The sequence below is a fragment of the Pristiophorus japonicus genome, chromosome 8, assembly GCF_044704955.1.
Source record: "Pristiophorus japonicus isolate sPriJap1 chromosome 8, sPriJap1.hap1, whole genome shotgun sequence".
In the NCBI taxonomy this organism is placed as follows: Eukaryota; Metazoa; Chordata; class Chondrichthyes; family Pristiophoridae; genus Pristiophorus; species Pristiophorus japonicus.
Window position 1 is genome coordinate 218,329,299 of NC_091984.1, and position 20,990 is coordinate 218,350,288.

A 20,990-nucleotide genomic window follows, 5' to 3' on the forward strand; every position below is an offset into this window, starting at 1 on the left:
TTCCAAACACAGTAGCTCAGACCTTGTTTCATTTTGCCTTCCTTTCTGATGAAATGATTCACAAATACAGGGTGGGACATAATGTGAGCAGCACCTCAGCCTGAGAAATCATAGGTATTCCCAGCTCAAAGCTCTGCTTCTGACAACTCTTCCCTGATAAGTGCACCACCCGGTTTGTTACAGAGCCATACAGAGCAGAAGGTTTGATACCAGGATCTGTGCTGCGTTAGCTGATCGCAGCTGAGGCAGCGATTGGGGTGCTGCAGTTGGCCTCAGTGCCTCTAGGCCTGAGAGGGAAAAAGCCTTGGTGGCAATTTCAATCCTACTCGCTAAGCAGAATCCGGGCAGATGGGCTGTAAAAACCTCCCTGGCTCTTACCTGTCCGAAAGCCGCCATGATCACAGCATCTGCAATTTTAACCTGCTCTCTTGAGCAGGCAGCAAGGACAAACGCCCGGAGCCAACAGGGTCCTTCTTTACATGGAGCATGTGGCGACCCAATGACATCATTGAGACCCGACTGAAATTTTAACTCGAGCCTGAGCGGGTAATTGACCTGGAGTTACAATCGGGCCACAGTGTCAGCTATGACACAGTGGCAGCACTCTCGCCTCGGTCAGTGGGCTGTGGGTTCAAGCCCCACAGTTGCTGTGCATTATCATTTTACAGTGAAGGTCCTGTTTTTGGGAATAGCTTCCTGTGCCATTCATTGATGACATTTACAATGTGGGCGGACTTCCAGCATAACTGAACTCTGCCTACTTTTCAGCTCCTTATTGCCACAATTGCTTACATTTATAGGGTGCAATTGAAATAAGAATTGGGCCTGTGTGACAGCTTTGTTCAGTTCGTGGTGTGTTTCCCTTTAAATTAGATTTGATCAAATTTTGGATCATTCATGATGAATGCCATTGGTGATCCACTAGCTTAAACGAAAAAGTAAACTGTACAGACTATAGAGCTGGTGTAGCTTTGCATGCAGGTACAGCAGGCAGTTAAGAAAGCAAATGGCACGTTGGCCTTCATAGCGAGAGGATTTGTGTACAGGAGCAGGGAGATCTTGCTGTAGTTGTACAGGGCCTTGGTAAGATCACAACTTGAGTATTGTGTGCAGTTTTGGTCTCTTAATCTGAGGAAGGACATTCTTGCTATTGAGGGAGTGCAGCGAAGGTTCACCAGACTGATTCCCGAGTTGGCAGGACTGATATATGAAGAAAGACTGGATCGACTTGGCTTATATTCACCGGAATTTAGAAGAATGAGAGGGGATCTCATAGAAACATGTAAAATTCTGACGGGATTGGACAGGTTAGATGCAGGAAGAATGTTCCCGATGTTGGGGAAGTCCAGAACCAGGGGTCACAGTCTAAGGCTAAGGGGTAAGCCATATAGGACCGAGATAAGGAGAAACTTTTTCACCCAGAGAATTGTGAACCTGTGGAATTCTCAACCACAGAAAGTTGTTGAGTCCAGTTTGTTGGATATATTCAAAAGGGAGTTAGAAGTGGCCCTTAAGGCTAAAGGGATCAGGGAGTATGGAGAGAAGGCAGGAGTGGGGTACTGAAGTTGCATGATCAGCCATGATCATATTGAATGGTGGTGCAGGTTCGAAGGGCCGAATGGCCTGCACCTATTTTCTATGTTTATATGTCTCTAAGTGTTTGCGTTTCTCTTCATTGATTCCAAGACACTGTTACTAGGTGCCTCAGTGCATCAGCCACTGCCATTTCCTTAATAAACACATGGTTGGAGTAAATCATCTGAAACTGGTTTTAAGTATGGATCCCTGATGTAACGTACATGGATTCACAGACAATTCACTTACAGATGTTTAAGAGACAGGAACAACAATAAAGCATTTAGATTTGTATCCAAAGTAACAGCTTTATTTTCAGGTGACATTAGATATTTTGACACATACACAGTCCAGGCTTGATACATTCTGTTGCTGTAAAACATTAAGCACTCTGACTAAAATATTCCTATACTGAACACATACACATCTCCTGTCACAATGTAAAACTAAAGAAATCACTTGCAGAATATCTAACATCACTGTTAACTGAAGAAGAAAGACAATCTGGGTTAAGCATTTTTGCCATTCATTATTTTAACAAATATTTTGGGTAAATTTCTGTGGTCAACAAGGTGAAGTGTCCCCTGCTGCACCAATGTGACATTTCTCCATTTCTCACACTAACCATCTTGTTGCATCCCTCAGTGACATTGCTAATCATTACGGAATTAAGAGTCACTTTCGTGCTGTGAGCCCCTGCTCACTCGATCAGCACTGAGGCTCACCCAACCTATTTCATATAGGATCCTGACAGCCAGCAGGCTGAGGGGCTTTTACTCCATCAAGTTGGGCCTAATTGATTTCAGGTCCCAAAGGACAGTGTCTAATAGACTGCTCGTACATTTAAAAAATATATATTTTTCTGTCCCTTTTTAAATTTCCCACCCCATGCCTTGTACAGCACATCTCTCACTAGTTATGAGTGGAGGCAGTAGCCTGCTCAGTCGCCATGAACCTTCCACCATTATATAGTAAAGGAGACAAGACGAGAATGATCTCATTGACAAGTTACTGACCGTGCGACTGTTAAACTCATAGAAATTGCATCATTAGGAAGAAGATCAATGGATTTTTATAATAGTTATTTCTGTAACATTTGACATTCATTCCATATCTGTACTCTCAGAGTTAACCACCCCGAAGACGTAGCAGGAGAAAGATGGTGCCCTGAGACTGAATGTTGTAGTCGGAGAGCGACCGACCATCTTCCAGCTGTTTCCCCTCATACATCAGGCGCTGCTGGTTGGGTGGGACTCCCTCCTGCCGTTGTACTCGTGCTCTAAAAGCCTTAACAGTCTCAGAGGGCAGAACTTCGTGTGTAGATATTTTCCCCTTGTCGTTCTTCAGGAATATCTGTATGCGCTCCTCGTTCTTGACGATCAGCATGATACCGTCGCTGGGATAGACACTGTAGTCGGACAGCCTCCTGTCGTCCTTCAGCTCCACGCTGCTTCCGTTCTGCACCACCAGGCGCTGTTGGAACTTGGGTACCCCGGTCTTTTCAGATATTTTCATCTTGAGAGTGGACACTTGGATGGAAGGATCGATCTCAAGTTCGATAAACTCACCGGTCATAAACTTCACCTGGAGTCTCATCTCGTCAAATTGCTGTTGAGAAATGAACAGGACGTCAGTGACGGGCACGCTGTGTTTTCTGCATCAGTCCGAGAACACAAGTTTGAACAGGCAACACTTTGTACCAGACATTGGCAGCATCTAGGGAACTAATCTATTATGTGCTTTGAACCTGCAATACTCCCAAATCCCAACCCAATCAAACACCCCATCAATGTTTTATTCCCAGTCGGAGCAATACTCCTCACAAAGCCACAGACTGCTGAAAAATTTATGTTTCAGATGTAAACACTTTGTCAGAACTGGAAGCAGCCACAATTATCCCACTCCTCACATACCAATTTTTCCCACATTCCCAAATCTTCACCATTCAGGTATTTCTCTACCTAGCTGTTTGAATGAGGCAGAGTCTGAAGTAGAAATATTTGTGGAACTGTTACTCTGACCTGATGTTATAATATTCAGGTCGTCAGGCATCTGCTGGGTGCCGAGCTGCAAGAGTGACTCAAGTGAGCTGTGTAACATTAAAATTGTGAACGATGGGCTAATATGGAGCGCAGAACATATTAAATAAACGAACAGCAGTGCTCTGTAAACCAGGAAAAACAATCAGTGGTTTTCACTGTGTGCAATTCCTTCAAAATAACTCCATTTGCTGCAGGCACCGTTCTATTAATGAAATGAGATTTGTCAGACTGCCCAAAGCCAAGATCTGTCCTGTACAGAAATGATTCATCTCAAACTCATGTCTCTCGTACAACAGATCCACTATTTACATTTGCAGTTATATTTCTCTTGCATGTTGACCACATTGACAGGATATTAACTGATCTTAAATTGCGAGTGTCACTGAAATTGAGAACAACCCGTTCAGAACTCCCCATGTAAATTTCCCTCAGACTCCTCTTACAAGACAAGAAATTACCGTGGTAATATTAGTTAATGCACGCTTGATGGATGCATTGTATTAAACAGTTGATCGCCTTCGTTAAAATAGCAAAAACACAGATTCACATATACGTTAGGTCTTTGTCTCCAACAGCAATTAATAGCCTTCAGTTATTAAATGATTATTTTTATATATTCTCTGACGCGGTTCAAATAATATTAATAATTTCTCTAAAATTGAGACTCAGATTCACAACAACCCATTTTACAGACCAGAAACACAATATTGAGATTCCACAAAAAGACAGAATAAACTCACAATCCTTGCTGGAAGCACAAGTTCAGGCGAATCTGAAGGAAAGTTGATCTGCAGAATCTTTTCTGATTCACTTTTCTGAGCAGTTTGTCTTCTCTGTTTTTCTCCACACAGAATCTCTCAGATCTGGATGGAATTAGCGAATAAAACTCTGCTTCAACTGCTCTTGTTCAGTCTCTTCTGTGCCTCTCTCTATTAAACAAACCTCTCTCACTGTGTCACTTTTTATTCTCAAACCCACTTTCTGAACGTCACAGCCCTGCTGCCTCTGATTGGCTAACTCCCTCCTGTTCTGTTATCAGCACAGACCAATGAGGTCCGAGTTGAAGTATCATATCCCAAAAAATCCCCTCAGTGCCTGAGAAATGAGCTCACAGTCAGCAGCTCAGACTGGGCTCTGATCTGTTGCACTTTCGATTTCCTCCCTGATGCCACATTCTAAAACCACATTCCAACATCACCTGAGCAGTGACTCAGGAGGATCTGCTGCCTGTTCCAAGCTGTATTCCTGCAGTCGGTTTGAACAGTTATTACTCATAGATATTTGTTCTCGACCCAATAGTTTCTTTATAAAACAATCGTAATGTTTTAAAAAGAAATAGAACTAAACACGGTGCATTAATTTAATTTTTAAAATATGATTGAATTGCAATTATGTAACCATGGTAGCACACATCTTGCAAACGTTAAATTTACTGGGATGAAAGTCAGCAAACATTTATCATGAAATATCCCAGAGTCACCCAGCCATTCTGACTAGGACTCTATGTTGGAAGGCAATTTATAGTTTCTGTGGTAACCTAACTATATGTAGACATGGAAGGGGTTTCAGTGACATGGCTGGTGACACAATGCCATCTCCACATTGCCAACAGTAATGTCAATGAGGCAGAATCTGAGGTAGAAATATTTGTGGAACTGCAGCTCCGACCTGGTGTTAAAATATTCAGGTCGCCAGAGATCTATCTGCTGGGTGCTGAGCTGCAACACTGGGCTTCTGCCACAAGAGTGACTCAAGTGAGCTGTGTAACATTAGAAAATGTGAATGACTGGCTAACAGGGAGCACAGAACATATGCAGAATATTAATAATTTCTCTAAACTTGAGACTCTGAGATTCAGAACAACCCGTTTTACAGACCAGAAATAGAATATTGAGATTGCACAAAAAGACAGAATAAACTCACAATCCTTGCTGGAAGCACAAGTTCAGGCGAATCTGAAGGAAAGTTGATCTGCAGAATCTTTTCTGATTCACTTTTCTGAGCAGTTTGTCTTCTCTGTTTTTCTCCACCCAAAATCTCTCAGATCTGGATGGAATAAGCGAATAAAACTCTGCTTCAACTGCTCTGTGTCTTGTTCTGTCTCTCTGTTTTTCTCTCTGTGAAACAAATCTCTCTCACTGTGTCTCTTTTTGTTCTCAACCCCCCTTTCTGAACGTCACAGCCCCGCTGCCCTCTGATTGCCTAACTCCCTCCTGTTCTGTTATCAGAACAGACCAATGAGATCTGAGCTGCTTTCATTTCCCCCAAAATCCCCTCAGTGTTTGAGGAATGACCTCAGTTGGAACCTTGCTGCAGTAACAGGTTCTGGGCCCGGATTTGTTGCTGTTTCAATTTCTTTCCCGATGCCACAATCTAAAACAACAACATTCCAACACCATCATAGGCAGTCCCTCGAATCGAGGATGACTTGCTTCCAAGTCAAAAAGTTCACAGGTGTTTCAATGAAGGACCTAATATTCCATCTCTTGAACGGTGGAAGATGCCTGTGCGTGAATTTTTTTAATGTGTGGTGACCGTTGCACACCAGCCACCACACGGGCTAGACAGAGCTAGGTCTTGGTCCAGCGGCAAGGGTTAACCAAGACGACTGGAGACCCGCTCTGCTGCACGGACCTAGTGCGCTCACATATTGCAGTGTGGCTGGCCCGTGCTGCCCCTGTGCCCTCGCCTCTCCTGGGCCCTGATCACATCCCTCTACAATTTCTCGCCGCTCCTTCGCCCTGACCTCGCTACTCCTGCAGTACCTGCCCATGCTCCGATCACTGACCTGGAACTTGGTGACTGCCGTTGCTCTCCTGCTCCAGCACGAGCTGCTCCCTAGTGTGGTATGCCGCCATGCTGCTCCTTCTGCTCCCCTTCTGCTGGGCCAGGCCACGACGCTGCTCCTCCCGACATCAGCTGAGCAGTGACTCAGGAAGATCTGCTGCCTGTTTGAAGCTGCAGTCAGTTTGAACAGTTATTATTCGTATACATTTCATCTCGACCCAATATTTTTAAAATAATTGTTTTTTTTTTAAAAGAAACAGAACTAGACAAATTCATTCCATTAATTTAAAAAAAAAATGATTGAATTGCAATCATTTAAGCATGGTACCACACACCTTACAAACATTAAACTTACTGGGATGAAAGTCAGCAATCATTTACCAAGTGTCCCAGTATCACCCAGCCAATCTGACTTGGACCCTGTGTTGGAAGGCATTTTATACTTTCTGTGGTAACCTAACTATGTGTAGACATGGAAGGGCTTTCAGTGACAGGGCTGGTGACACAATGATAACTTCACATTGCCAACAGTGATGTAAATTAACCCTGTCAAGCCCCTTAAGAATTTTACATGTTTCAATGAGATTACTTCTCATTCTTCTAAACACGAGAGAATATAAGTCTAGTCTACTCAATCTCTCCTTGCAGGACAATCACCTCATCCCAGCAATCAGTCCGGTGCGCCTTCATTGCACTAAGCACTAACGAGATATGCAGGTAAAGTAGCACCAGCCACCAGCAGTACCAGCACACAAAATGGCCCCTCACTGTGGTATCCACCTCAGGGATTCCTTCCTGCAGCTCCTACCTTCACTTATATGGTGGTGGAAATTACGGGAGATGTTTGGAGGGACTGGCCACACCCACAGGACCCTATTTACATAAGGTGGATCAAGCTCCCTCTTAAAGGGACTTGAACCCTTTTGGGAGGATGAAAATTACAGGTAGATATTTTGTGGCGAAGTTGAAGCAGCAGCCTCTAAGAACCCATTTTTATCAATTTACCTTCCCAAATCTACCCCAAGAAAGGGCAGTAATCTGGAGGGAAATCCGGGCCAAGGTGTAAGTGGAATACAAAGAGTAAATTCTCCAAAATCTAGAAGAAAAAAGGCAAAAATAAGTGACCTGAAATAACTTTAAAAAAAAATTGAATTAAAGTAGACAGAATGTTCTAGACACTGTGAAAACATGAAACTTTTAATGAGAAAAATAAAATGCGAGTAAAACAAAGTAAATGGAAAATAATGAAGCTGGGCAGAAACCAGAAATTTGAATTATTCTATAATTCACACAAGACTTTAGTAGAAGATGTCATGAATATACAAAGTATAGTTGAAAGAATATCTTACTGTAACTGGAAAATCTTATTCCTCTCTTTAGTGGCAGGTTATTTGGTGAATGTAACTTAACCTCCCCAGGAGATTCCTGTTCCGTTACTTAAATCAGTTCTGCCTCTCCCCTTTGCTCCAAAATACTGCTTGAAAGAACTCGCGATCATTTGGTAGTTTGTCAGTGGGCGTGTCTGCTTGGAAATTCCAGTCAGCCTGTGTCGTTCACTCTGTGTAAATGAGACAAAAAGGGATTTTCCCATTCCAAACACAGTAGCTCAGACCTTGTTTCATTTTGCCTTCCTTTCTGATGAAATGATTCACAAATACAGGGTGGGACATAATGTGAGCAGCACCTCAGCCTGAGAAATCATAGGTATTCCCAGCTCAAAGCTCTGCTTCTGACAACTCTTCCCTGATAAGTGCACCACCCGGTTTGTTACAGAGCCATACAGAGCAGAAGGTTTGATACCAGGATCTGTGCTGCGTTAGCTGATCGCAGCTGAGGCAGCGATTGGGGTGCTGCAGTTGGCCTCAGTGCCTCTAGGCCTGAGAGGGAAAAAGCCTTGGTGGCAATTTCAATCCTACTCGCTAAGCAGAATCCGGGCAGATGGGCTGTAAAAACCTCCCTAGCTCTTACCTGTCCGAAAGCCGCCATGATCACAGCATCTGCAATTTTAACCTGCTCTCTTGAGCAGGCAGCAAGGACAAACGCCCGGAGCCAACAGGGTCCTTCTTTACATGGAGCATGTGGCGACCCAATGACATCATTGAGACCCGACTGAAATTTTAACTCGATCCTGAGCGGGTAATTGACCTGGAGTTACAATCGGGCCACAGTGTCAGCTATGACACAGTGGCAGCACTCTCGCCTCGGTCAGTGGGCCGTGGGTTCAAGCCCCACAGTTGCTGTGCATTATCATTTTACAGTGAAGGTCCTGTTTTTGGGAATAGCTTCCTGTGCCATTCATTGATGACATTCACAATGTGGGCGGACTTCCAGCAGAACTGAACTCTGCCTACTTTTCAGCTCCTTATCGCCACAATTGCTTACATTTATAGGGTGCAATTGAAATAAGAATTGGGCCTGTGTGACAGCTTTGTTCAGTTTGTGGTGTGTTTCCCTTCAAATTAGATTTGATCAAATTTCGGATCATTCATGATGAATGCCATTGGTGATCCACTAGCTTAAACGAAAAAGTAAACTGTACAGACTATAGAGCTGGTGTAGTTTTGCATGCAGGTACAGCAGGCAGTTAAAAAAGCAAATGGCACCTTGGCCTTCATAGCGAGAGGATTTGTGTACAGGAGCAGGGAGATCTTGCTGTAGTTGTACAGGGCCTTGGTAAGATCACAACTTGAGTATTGTATGCAGTTTTGGTCTCTTAATCTGAGGAAGGACATTCTTGCTATTGAGGGAGTGCAGCGAAGGTTCACCAGACTGATTCCCGAGTTGGCAGGACTGATATATGAAGAAAGACTGGATCGACTTGGCTTATATTCACCGGAATTTAGAAGAATGAGAGGGGATCTCATAGAAGCATGTAAAATTCTGACGGGATTGGACAGGTTAGATGCAGGAAGAATGTTCCCGATGTTGGGGAAGTCCAGAACCAGGGGTCACAGTCTAAGGCTAAGGGGTAAGCCATATAGGACCGAGATAAGGAGAAACTTTTTCACCCAGAGAATTGTGAACCTGTGGAATTCTCTACCACAGAAAGTTGTTGAGTCCAGTTTGTTGGATATATTCAAAAGGGAGTTAGAAGTGGCCCTTAAGGCTGAAGGGATCAGGGAGTATGGAGAGAAGGCAGGAGTGGGTTACTGAAGTTGCATGATCAGCCATGATCATATTGAATGTTGGTGCAAGTTCGAAGGGCCGAATGGCCTGTACCTATTTTCTATGTTTATATGTCTCTAAGTGTTTGCGTTTCTCTTCATTGATTCCAAGACACTGTTACTAGGTGCCTCAGTGCATCAGCCACTGCCATTTCCTTAATAAACACATGGTTGGAGTAAATCATCTGAAACTGGTTTTAAGTATGGATCCCTGATGTAACGTACATGGATTCACAGACAATTCACTTACAGATGTTTAAGAGACAGGAACAACAATAAAGCATTTAGATTTGTATCCAAAGTAACAGCTTTATTTTCAGGTGACATTAGATATTTTGACACATACACAGTCCAGGCTTGATACATTCTGTTGCTGTAAAACATTAAGCACTCTGACTAAAATATTCCTATACTGAACACATACACATCTCCTGTCACAATGTAAAACTAAAGAAATCACTTGCAGAATATCTAACATCACTGTTAACTGAAGAAGAAAGACAATCTGGGTTAAGCATTTTTGCCATTCATTATTTTAACAAATATTTTGGGTAAATTTCTGTGGTCAACAAGGTGAAGTGTCCCCTGCTGCACCAATGTGACATTTCTCCATTTCTCACACTAACCATCTTGTTGCATCCCTCAGTGACATTGCTAATCATTACGGAATTAAGAGTCACTTTCGTGCTGTGAGCCCCTGCTCACTAGATCAGCACTGAGGCTCACCCAACCTATTTCATATAGGATCCTGACAGCCAGCAGGCTGAGGGGCTTTTACTCCATCAAGTTGGGCCTAATTGATTTCAGGTCCCAAAGGACAGTGTCTAATAGACTGCTCGTACATTTAAAAAATATATATTTTTCTGTCCCTTTTTAAATTTCCCACCCCATGCCTTGTACAGCACATCTCTCACTAGTTATGAGTGGAGGCAGTAGCCTGCTCAGTCACCATGAACCTTCCACCATTATATAGTAAAGGAGACAAGACGAGAATGATCTCCAAAGTATCATTGACAAGTTACTGACCGTGCGACTGTTAAACTCATAGAAATTGCATCATTAGGAAGAAGATCAATGGATTTTTATAATAGTTATTTCTGTAACATTTGACATTCATTCCATATCTGTACTCTCAGAGTTAACCACCCCGTAGACGTAGCAGGAGAAAGATGGTGCCCTGAGACTGAATGTTGTAGTCGGAGAGCGACCGACCATCTTCCAGCTGTTTCCCCTCATACATCAGGCGCTGCTGGTTGGGTGGGACTCCCTCCTGCCGTTGTACTCGTGCTCTAAAAGCCTTAACAGTCTCAGAGGGCAGAACTTCGTGTGTAGATATTTTCCCCTTCTCGTTCTTCAGGAATATCTGCATGCGCTCCTCGTTCTTGACGATCAGCATGATACCGTCGCTGTAGTCGGACAGCCTCATGTCGTCCTTCAGCTCCACGCTGCTCCCGTTCTGCACCACCAGACGCTGTTGGAACTTGGGTACCCCGGTCTTTTCAGATATTTTCATCTTGAGAGTGGACACTTGGATGGAAGGTTCGATCTCAAGTTCGATAAACTCACCGTTCATAAACTTCACCTGGAGTCTCATCTCGTCAAATTGCTGTTGAGAAATGAACAGGATGTCAGTGACGGGCACGCTGTGTTTTCTGTATCAGTCAGAGAACACAAGTTTAAACAGGCAACACTTTGTACCAGACATTGGCAGCATCTAGGGAACTAATCTATTATGTGCTTTGAACCTGCAATACTCCCAAATCCCAACCCAATCAAACACCCTATCAATGTTTTATTCCCAGTCGGAGCAATACTCCTCACAAAGCCACAGACTGCTGAAAAATTTATGTTTCAGATGTAAACACTTTGTCAGAACTGGAAGCAGCCACAATTATCCCACTCCTCACATACCCATTTTTCCCACATTCCCAAATCTTCACCATTCAGGTATATCTCTACCTAGCTGTTTGAATGAGGCAGAGTCTGAAGTAGAAATATTTGTGGAACTGTTACTCTGACCTGATATTATAATATTCAGGTCGTCAGGCATCTGTTGGGTGCTGAGCTGCAAGAGTGACTCAAGTGAGCTGTGTAACATTAGAATTGTGAACGATGGGCTAATATGGAGCGCAGAACATACTAAATAAACGAACAGCAGTGCTCTGTAAACCAGGAAAAACAATCAGTGGTTTTCACTGTGTGCAATTCCTTCAAAATAACTCCATTTGCTGCAGGCACCGTTCTATTAATGAAATGAGATTTGTCAGACTGCCCAAAGCCAAGATCTGTCCTGTACAGAAATGATTCATCTCAAACTCACGTCTCTCGTACAACAGATCCACTATTTACATTTGCAGTTATATTTCTCTTGCATGTTGACCACATTGACCGGATATTAACTGATCTTAAATTGCGAGTGTCACTGAAATTGAGAACAACCCGTTCAGAACTCCCCATGTAAATTTCCCTCAGACTCCTCTTACAAGACAAGAAATTACCGTGGTAATATTAGTTAATGCACGCTTGATGGATGCATTGTATTAAACAGTTGATCGCCGTCGTTAAAATAGCAAAAACACAGAATCACATATACGTTAGGTCTTTGTCTCCAACAGCAATTAATAGCCTTCAGTTATTAAATGATTATTTTTATATATTCTCTGACGCGGTTCAAATAATATTAATAATTTCTCTAAAATTGAGACTCAGATTCACAACAACCCATTTTACAGACCAGAAACACAATATTGAGATTCCACAAAAAGACAGAATAAACTCACAATCCTTGCTGGAAGCACAAGTTCAGGCGAATCTGAAGGAAAGTTGATCTGCAGAATCTTTTCTGATTCACTTTTCTGAGCAGTTTGTCTTCTCTGTTTTTCTCCACACAGAATCTCTCAGATCTGGATGGAATTAGCGAATAAAACTCTGCTTCAACAGTTCTGTGTCTTGTTCATTCTCTTCTGTGCCTCTCTCTATTAAACAAACCTCTCTCACTGTCACTTTTTATTCTCAAACCCACTTTCTGAATGTCACAGCCCTGCTGCCTCTGATTGGCTAACTCCCTCCTGTTCTGTTATCAGCACAGACCAATGAGGTCCGAGTTGAAGTTTCATATCCCAAAAAATTTCTCAGTGCCTGAGAAATGAGCTCACAGTCAGCAGCTCAGACTGGGCTCTGATCTGTTGCACTTTCGATTTCCTCCCTGATGCCACATTCTAAAACCACATTCCAACATCACCTGAGCAGTGACTCAGGAGGATCTGCTGCCTGTTCCAAGCTGTATTCCTGCAGTCGGTTTGAACAGTTATTACTCATAGATATTTGTTCTCGACCCAATAGTTTCTTTATAAAACAATCGTAATGTTTTAAAAATAAATAGAACTAGACACGGTGCATTAATTTAATTTTTAAAATATGATTGAATTGCAATTATGTAACCATGGTAGCACACATCTTGCAAACGTTAAATTTACTGGGATGAAAGTCAGCAAACATTTATCATGAAATATCCCAGAGTCACCCAGCCATTCTGACTAGGACTCTATGTTGGAAGGCAATTTATAGTTTCTGTGGTAACCTAACTATATGTAGACATGGAAGGGGTTTCAGTGACATGGCTGGTGACACAATGCCATCTCCACATTGCCAACAGTAATGTCAATGAGGCAGAATGTGAGGTAGAAATATTTGTGGAACTGCAGCTCCGACCTGGTGTTAAAATATTCAGGTCGCCAGAGATCTATCTGCTGGGTGCTGAGCTGCAACACTGGGCTTCTGCCACAAGAGTGACTCAAGTGAGCTGTGTAACATTAGAAAATGTGAATGACTGGCTAACAGGGAGCACAGAACATATGCAGAATATTAATAATTTCTCTAAACTTGAGACTCTGAGATTCAGAACAACCCGTTTTACAGACCAGAAATAGAATATTGAGATTGCACAAAAAGACAGAATAAACTCACAATCCTTGCTGGAAGCACAAGTTCAGGCGAATCTGAAGGAAAGTTGATCTGCAGAATCTTTTCTGATTCACTTTTCTGAGCAGTTTGTCTTCTCTGTTTTTCTCCACACAGAATCTCTCAGATCTGGATGGAATTAGCGAATAAAACTCTGCTTCAACTGCTCTGTGTCTTGTTCTGTTCTCTGTTTTTCTCTCTGTGAAACAAATCTCTCTCACTGTGTTTCTTTTTGTTCTCAACCCCCCTTTCTGAACGTCACAGCCCCGCTGCCCTCTGATTGCCTAACTCCCTCCTGTTCTGTTATCAGAACAGACCAATGAGATCTGAGCTGCTTTCATTTCCCCCAAAATCCCCTCAGTGTTTGAGGAATGACCTCAGTTGGAACCTTGCTGCAGTAACAGGTTCTGGACCCGGATTTGTTGCTCTTTCAATTTCTTTCCCGATGTCACAATCTAAAACAACAACATTCCAACACCATCATAGGCAGTCCCTCGAATCGAGGATGACTTGCTTCCAAGTCAAAAAGTTCACAGGTGCTTCAATGAAGGACCCAATATTCCATCTCTTGAAGAGTGGAAGATGCCTGTGCGTGAATTTTTTTAACGTGTGGTGGCCGTTGCACACCAGCCACCACACGGGCTAGACAGAGCTAGGTCTTGGTCCAGCAGCAAGGGTTAACCAAAATGACTGGAGACCTGCTCTGCTGCACTGACCTAGTGCGCACACATATTGCAGTGTGGGCTGGCCCGTGTTGCCCCTGTGCCCTCGCCTCTTCTGGCCCCGAACCCATGCCTGTCCTGGGCCCTGATCACATCCCTCTACAATCTCTCGCCGCTCCTTCGCCCCGACCTCGCTACTCCTGCAGTACCTGCCCATGCTCCGATCACTGACCTGGAACTTGGTGACCTCCCTCTTCACTGCCATTGCTCTCCTGCTCCAGCACGAGCTGCTCCCTAGTGTGGTATGCCGCCATGCTGCTCCTTCTGCTTCCCGGTCGGGGGTCGCTCAGCCTGCTGGGCCAGGCCGCGACGCTGCTCCTCCTGACATCAGCTGAGCAGTGACTCAGGAAGATCTGCTGCCTGTTTGAAGCTGCAGTCAGTTTGAACAGTTATTCTTCGTATAAATTTCATCTCGACCCAATATTTTTAAAACAATTGTTTTTTTTTAAAAGAAGCAGAACTAGACAAATTCATTCCATTAATTTAAAAAAAAAATGATTGAATTGCAATCATTTAAGCATGGTACCACACACCTTACAAACATTAAACTTACTGGGATGAAAGTCAGCAAGCATTTATCATCAAGTGTCCCAGTATCACCCAGCCAATCTGACTCGGACCCTGTGTTGGAAGGCATTTTATACTTTCTGTGGTAACCTAACTATGTGTAGACATGGAAGGGCTTTCAGTGACAGGGCTGGTGACACAATGATAACTTCACATTGCCAACAGTGATGTAAATTAACCCTGTCAAGCCCCTTAAGAATTTTACATGTTTCAATGAGATTACTTCTCATTCTTCTAAACACGAGAGAATATAAGCCCAGTCTACTCAATCTCTCCTCGCAGGACAATCACCTCATCCCAGCAATCAGTCCGGTGCACCTTCATTGCACTAAGCACTAATGAGATATGCAGGTAAAGTAGCACCAGCCACCAGCAGTACCAGCACACAAAATGGCCCCTCACTGTGGTATCCACCTCAGGGATTCCTTCCTGCAGCTCCTACCATCAGTATATGGTGCCAATTATTATTTGGGTTGGAAAATATGGGAGATGTTTGGAGGGACTGGCCACGCCCACATGACCCTATTTACAAAAGGTGGTTCAGGCATTGGGAAGGAAATTGAAACTGCTCTGAGTCCCTCTTAAAGGGGACTTGAACTCTTTGGGAGGATGAAAATTACAGGTAGATATTTTGTGTCGATGTTGAAGCTGCACACACTAAGAACCCATTTTTATTAATTTACCGACCCAAATCCATCCTGAGAATGGGCAGTAATCTAGAGAGAAATCCGAGCCAAGGTGTAAGTGGAAATACTCCAAATGCCAGAAGAAAGGAAAAGGCAAAAATAAGATGCATTGGTTGTAGGCTACTAAAATTCCCTGGATTCTGGAGTGATCCCAGCGGATTGGAAAACTGAAAATGTAACGCCAATATTTAAGAAAGGAGGGGAACAGGAGGCCTAAATACAACAACTATGTCCTGGAGTTCAGCCTCTGTATATGCGCAGACACAGGTGTCATCTGCGTACTGTAGCTCGACGACAGAGGTTGGGTGGACTTGGACCTGGCCTGGAGACGATGAAGGTTGAACAGGTTCCCACTGGTTCTGTAGTTTAGTTCCACTCCAACGGGGAGCTTGTTGACTGTGAGGTGGAGCATGGCAACATCATCGCCCTGTTTGACCCCGGTCTGGATGTGGATTGGGTCTGTAATGGATCCGTTGGTAAGGATCACGGCCTGCATGTCGTCATGGAGCAGGTGGAGGATTGTAATGAAATTATGGGGGCATCCGAAACGGAAGAGGACGCTCCATAGACCCTTGCAGTTGACAGTGCCAAACGCCTTTGTAAGGTCGAAGAAGGCCATGTATAAGGGCTGGTGCTGTTTGCTGCATTTTTCTTGCAGCTGTCATGCTGTCAAAATCATGTCCGTTGTGCCCCATAGGGGACGAAATCCACACTGTGACTCCGGGAGGAGCTCCTCAGCCACAGAGAGAAGACGGTTGAGGAGGACTCTAGCAACGACTTTCGCAGTGGCTGATAACAAGGAGATTCCTCTGTAGTTGCTGCAGCCGGACTTGTCTCCTTTTTTAAAGATGGTCACAATTACTGCATTTCTGAGATCTCCCGGTATGCTCTCCTCCTTCCAGTTGAGAGAGATGAGGCCATGTATTTGCGCCAACAGTGCCACTCTGCCATATTTCAGTGCCTCAGCGAGAATTCCATCTGCTCTTGTAGCCTTGTTCTTAAGCTGTCTTATGGCTTTTTCTACCTCGTGTAGTGCTGGGGTTTTACTGAGGTGCTGGTCAGTAGTATGCTGCGGGATGGAGTCGAGAGGACTCGAGTCAAAGGCAGAGTCTCGATTGAGGAGATCTTCGAAGTATTTCTGAGCCTTAAACAACAACCCAACTTGGGAGCAGAAAGGCAGCATTACAGATGGCTTAAGGCTGAGGTCCAACAAAATACCCGGGACTTAAAGAACAGATGGAGAAAGCACAGGAAATACAGCAGCTGGCCGACAGCCATGATGTGCAAGGAGTCTTCATCGCAGTCAAGGCCACCTTCCAGCGAAGATCTCCTCAATCGAGACTCTGCCTTTGACTCGAGTCCTCTCGACTCCATCCCGCAGCATACTACCGACCAGCACCTCAGTAAAACCCCAGCACTACACAAGGTAGTAAAAGCCATAAGACAGCTTAAGAACAAGGCTACGGGAGCAGACATAATTCCCGCTCAGGCACTGAAATATGGCAGAGTGGCACTGTTGGCGCAAATACATGGCTCCTTCCAGCGGGCCCTAGTATTTCCCCATTCTTGGCCAGTAGTGGGGTGGCGCCTTGGATGTTTGGACCATAGGTGGCCTTGACTGCGATGAAGACTCCTTGCACATCATGGCTGTCGGCCAGCTGCTGTATTTCCTGTGCTTTCTCCATCTGTTCTTTAAGTCCCGGGTATTTTGTTGGACCTCAGCCTTAAGCCATCTGTAATGCTGCCTTGCTGCTCCCAAGTTGGGTTGTTGTTTAAGGCTCAGAAATACCCTGCATGCGATCTATTAGCTCTTGGATCTCCTGGATCAGTGCTGGGGCCTCAACTGTTTACAATCTATATTAATGACTTGGATGAAGGGATCGAATGTAATGTAGCCATATTTGCTGATGCATCAAAGATAGGCGGGAAAGCAAGTTGTGAGGAGGACGCAAAGAATCTGCAACCGGATATAGATATACTAATTAAGTGGGCACATATTTGGCAGTTGGAATATAACGTGGGAAAATGTGAGGTTATCCATTTTGGCAGGAAAAATAAAAAAGCAAATTATTATTTAAATGGGGAGAGATTACAAAATGCTGTGGTACAGAGGGATCTGGGGGTCATTTTACATGAAACACAAAAAGTTAGCATGCAGGTACAGCAAGTAATTAGATAGGCGAATGGAATGTTGGCCATTATTGCAAGGGGCTGGAGCATAAAGGTAAGGAAGTCCTGCTACAACTGTACAGGGTGTCAGTGAGACCACACCTGGACTACTGTGTGCAGTTTTGGTCTCCTTATTTAAGGAGGGATTATACTTGCATTGGAGGCAGTTCATGATATGTCCTTACCATACAGTATAAATGCATACGAGGCCCATACTTGAGAGAAGGTCACTCTGTGACCAGTAACCTTTATTCCACCACTGAAGTGATGAAGGTGGGTGGAGTTTCCTCTTTTATACCTGGCAGATGAAGTATAATGTGGATAAATGTAAGGTTATCCACTTTGGTGGTAAAAAACAGAGACTCAGACTATTATCTGAATGGTGACAGATTAGGAAAAGGGGAGTGCAACGAGACCTGGGTGTCATGGTACATCAGTCATTGAAGGTTGGCATGCAGGTACAGCAGGCAGTTAAGAAAGCAAATGGCATGTTGACCTTCATAGCGAGGGGATTTGAGTACAGGGGCAGGGAGGTGTTACTACAGTTGTACAGGGCCTTGGTGACGCCATACCTAGAGTATTGTGTACAGTTTTGGTCTCCTAACTTGAGAAAGGACATTCTTGCTATTGAGGGAGTGCAGCGAAGGTTCACCAGACTGATTCCCGGGATGGCGGGACTGACATATCAAGAAAGACTGGATCAACTGGGCTTGTATTCACTGGAGTTCAAAAGAATGAGAGGGGATCTCATAGAAACGTTTAAAATTCTGATGGGTTTAGACAGGTTAGATGCAGGAAGAATGTTCCCAATGTTGGGGAAGTCCAGAACCAGGGGTCACAGTCTAAGGATAAGGGGTAAGCCATTTAGGACCGAGATGAGGAGAAACTTCTTCACCCAGAGAGTGGTGAACCTGTGGAATTCTCTACCACAGAGAGTTGCTGAGGCCAATTCACTAAATGTATTCAAAAAGGAGTTAGATGTAGTCCTTACTACTAGGGGGATCAAGGGGTATGGCGAGAAAGCAGGAATGGGGTACTGAAGTTGCATGTTCAGCCATGAACTCATTGAATGGCGGTGCAGGCTCGAAGGGCCGAATGGCCTACTCCTGCACCTATTTTCTATGTTTCTATGTTTCTGTGTATACCTGAAAGTCCAGGTTAGGAATGTCTCCCACAAGTTCACTATCTAGTGGTCAATATTCTCACGGTGAACAACTTAGGTCAGTTTATACATGGGTTACAATGACAGTTGAATACATGACAGTTCAGAGAAGGTTCACGAGGTTGATTCCTGAGATGAAGGGGTTGTCTTAAGAAGAAAGGTTGAGCAGGTTGGGCCTATACTCACTGGAGTTTAGAAGAATGAGAGATGATCCTATTGAAACATATGATTCTGAGGGGGCTTGACAGGGTAGATGCAGAAAGGATGTTTCCCCTCGTGTGGGAATCTAGAACTAGGAGGCATAGTTTCAGAATAAGGGGTTGCCCATTTAAAACAGAGATGAGGAGAAATTTTTTCTCTTCGACAGTTGTGAATCTTTGGAATTCTCTAACCCAGAGAGATGTGAAGGCTGGGTCATTGAATATATTTAAGATGGAGATTGACAGATATTTGAAAGATAAGGGTGTTGAGGGTTCTGGCGAACAGGCAGGGAAGTGGAGTTAAGGCCAAGATCAGATCAGCCATGATCTTTTTGAATGGCGGAGCAGGCTCGAGGTGCCAAATGACCTTCTCCTGCTCCTTTATCTTATGTTCTTATAAGTGGCCAGAAAGAACTTTTAAGCCAAATTGAATTAAAGTAGACAGAATGTTCTAGGGACTGAAGACATGGAACTTTTAATAAGAAAAATAAAATGAGAGAGGTAAACAAAGGAAATGGAAAATAATGAAGCTGGGCAGAAACCAGAAATTTAAATTACTCTATCATTCACACAAGACTTTAGCAGAAGATGTTGGGAATATACAAAGTTAGTTCCCTGCCTAGACTAAGCGTGCTGTGACAGGCTGTACTGCCTGGGAATTTCTGTTCCGTTATTTAAATCAGTTCTGCCTCTCCCCTTTGCTCCAAAACACTGCTTGAAAGAACTCCAGCTGACGGTCTTTTGCCAGACTCTGCCTGTGTCATTCACTGCCTGTTAATGAGACAAAAAGGGATTTTCCCATTCCAAAACTGTAACTCAGACCTTGTTTCATTTGGCTTCCTTTCTGATGAAATGATTCCCAAATACAGGGTGGGACATAATGTGAGCAGCACTTCAGCCCGAGAAATCATAGGTGTTCCCAGCTCAAAGCTCTGCTTCTGACAAATCTCCCCTGATAAATGCACCACCTGGTTTGTTACAGAGCCATACAGAGCAGAAGGTTTGATACCAGGATCTGTGCTGGGTTAGCTGATCACAGCTGGGGCAGTGGTTGAGGTGCTGCAGTTGGTCTCAGTGCCTCTAGGCCTGAGAGGGGTAAAGCCTTGGTGGTGATTTTAATCCTACGTGCTACGCAGAAACCTGGCAGGTGGGCCGTATAGGCCTCCCAGCTTTTACCTGTCCGAAAGCCGCCATGACACAACATCTGCAATTTTAACCTGCTGACCTGAGCAGGCAGCAAAGACACACGCCCGGAGCCAACAGGGTCCTTCTTTACATGGAGCATGTGGCGACCCAATGACATCATTGAGACCCATCTGCAATTTTATCTCGGGCCTGAGCGGGGAATTGACCTGGAGTTACAATCGGGCCACAGTGTCAGCTATGACACAGTGGCAGCACTCTCGCCTCTGTCAGTGGGTCGTGGGTTCAAGCCCCACATTTGCTGTGTGTTGTGGAGTATTAAAAATATAACACTCACACGAAAGGTCTTTTATCGAGAAAAGAATTGTTTATTAAAACCTGATTAATCAAGGGAGATCCGGCCTCATCAGTACCGTTACTAAGTGCTCTGCACACTGATCTCATGGGACAAGCTATGCCGTTATATTCTTATACAGTCAAAATGGTGGAACTACGCGGCGAAGTGTTCCATTGGTTAATACAGGTTTCGGCAATTTCATTGGGTGGCACAGTTACATTAATTTTATTGGTTACAGTAATTTCTAATGATTCCATTGGTACATTCAGTTCTGGTGACTGTTGCTAGGGAAAAACCCCTGCAGGTTATGTGTAAGTTTTCTGGGAACATAAGAACATAAGAATATAAGAATTAGGAACAGGAGTAGGCCATCTAGCCCCTCGAGCCTGCTCCGCCATTCAAAAAGATCATGGCTGATCTGGCCGTGGACTCAGTTCCACTTATCCGCCCGCTCCCCGTAACCCTTAATTCCCTTA

The 20,990-nt window shown here is 44.0% G+C and overlaps 1 protein-coding gene across 3 annotated transcripts in view; it reads right to left on the reverse strand.

Annotated features, from left to right (window-relative positions):
• The window catches only part of LOC139269001 (polyubiquitin-B-like), a 39,509-nt gene that overhangs the window by 6,149 nt on the left and 12,370 nt on the right, over nt 1–20,990 (reverse strand). The window contains exons 1-5 of one of the 3 annotated variants that reach the window (XM_070887922.1): nt 13,535–13,677; nt 12,349–12,471; nt 10,712–11,174; nt 6,738–6,739; nt 2,709–3,171 (exon numbers count right to left, since the gene is read on the reverse strand). In XM_070887922.1, the coding sequence (XP_070744023.1) occupies nt 2,709–3,171; nt 6,738–6,739; nt 10,712–11,162 (916 nt within the window). In that variant the 5' untranslated portion in view covers nt 11,163–11,174; nt 12,349–12,471; nt 13,535–13,677. Of the gene's footprint in view, nt 1–1,863; nt 3,172–6,737; nt 6,740–9,857; nt 11,175–12,348; nt 12,472–13,534; nt 13,678–20,990 lie in introns of those variants that run through there. The other 2 variants (XM_070887923.1, XM_070887924.1) reach the window with 2 other exon arrangements.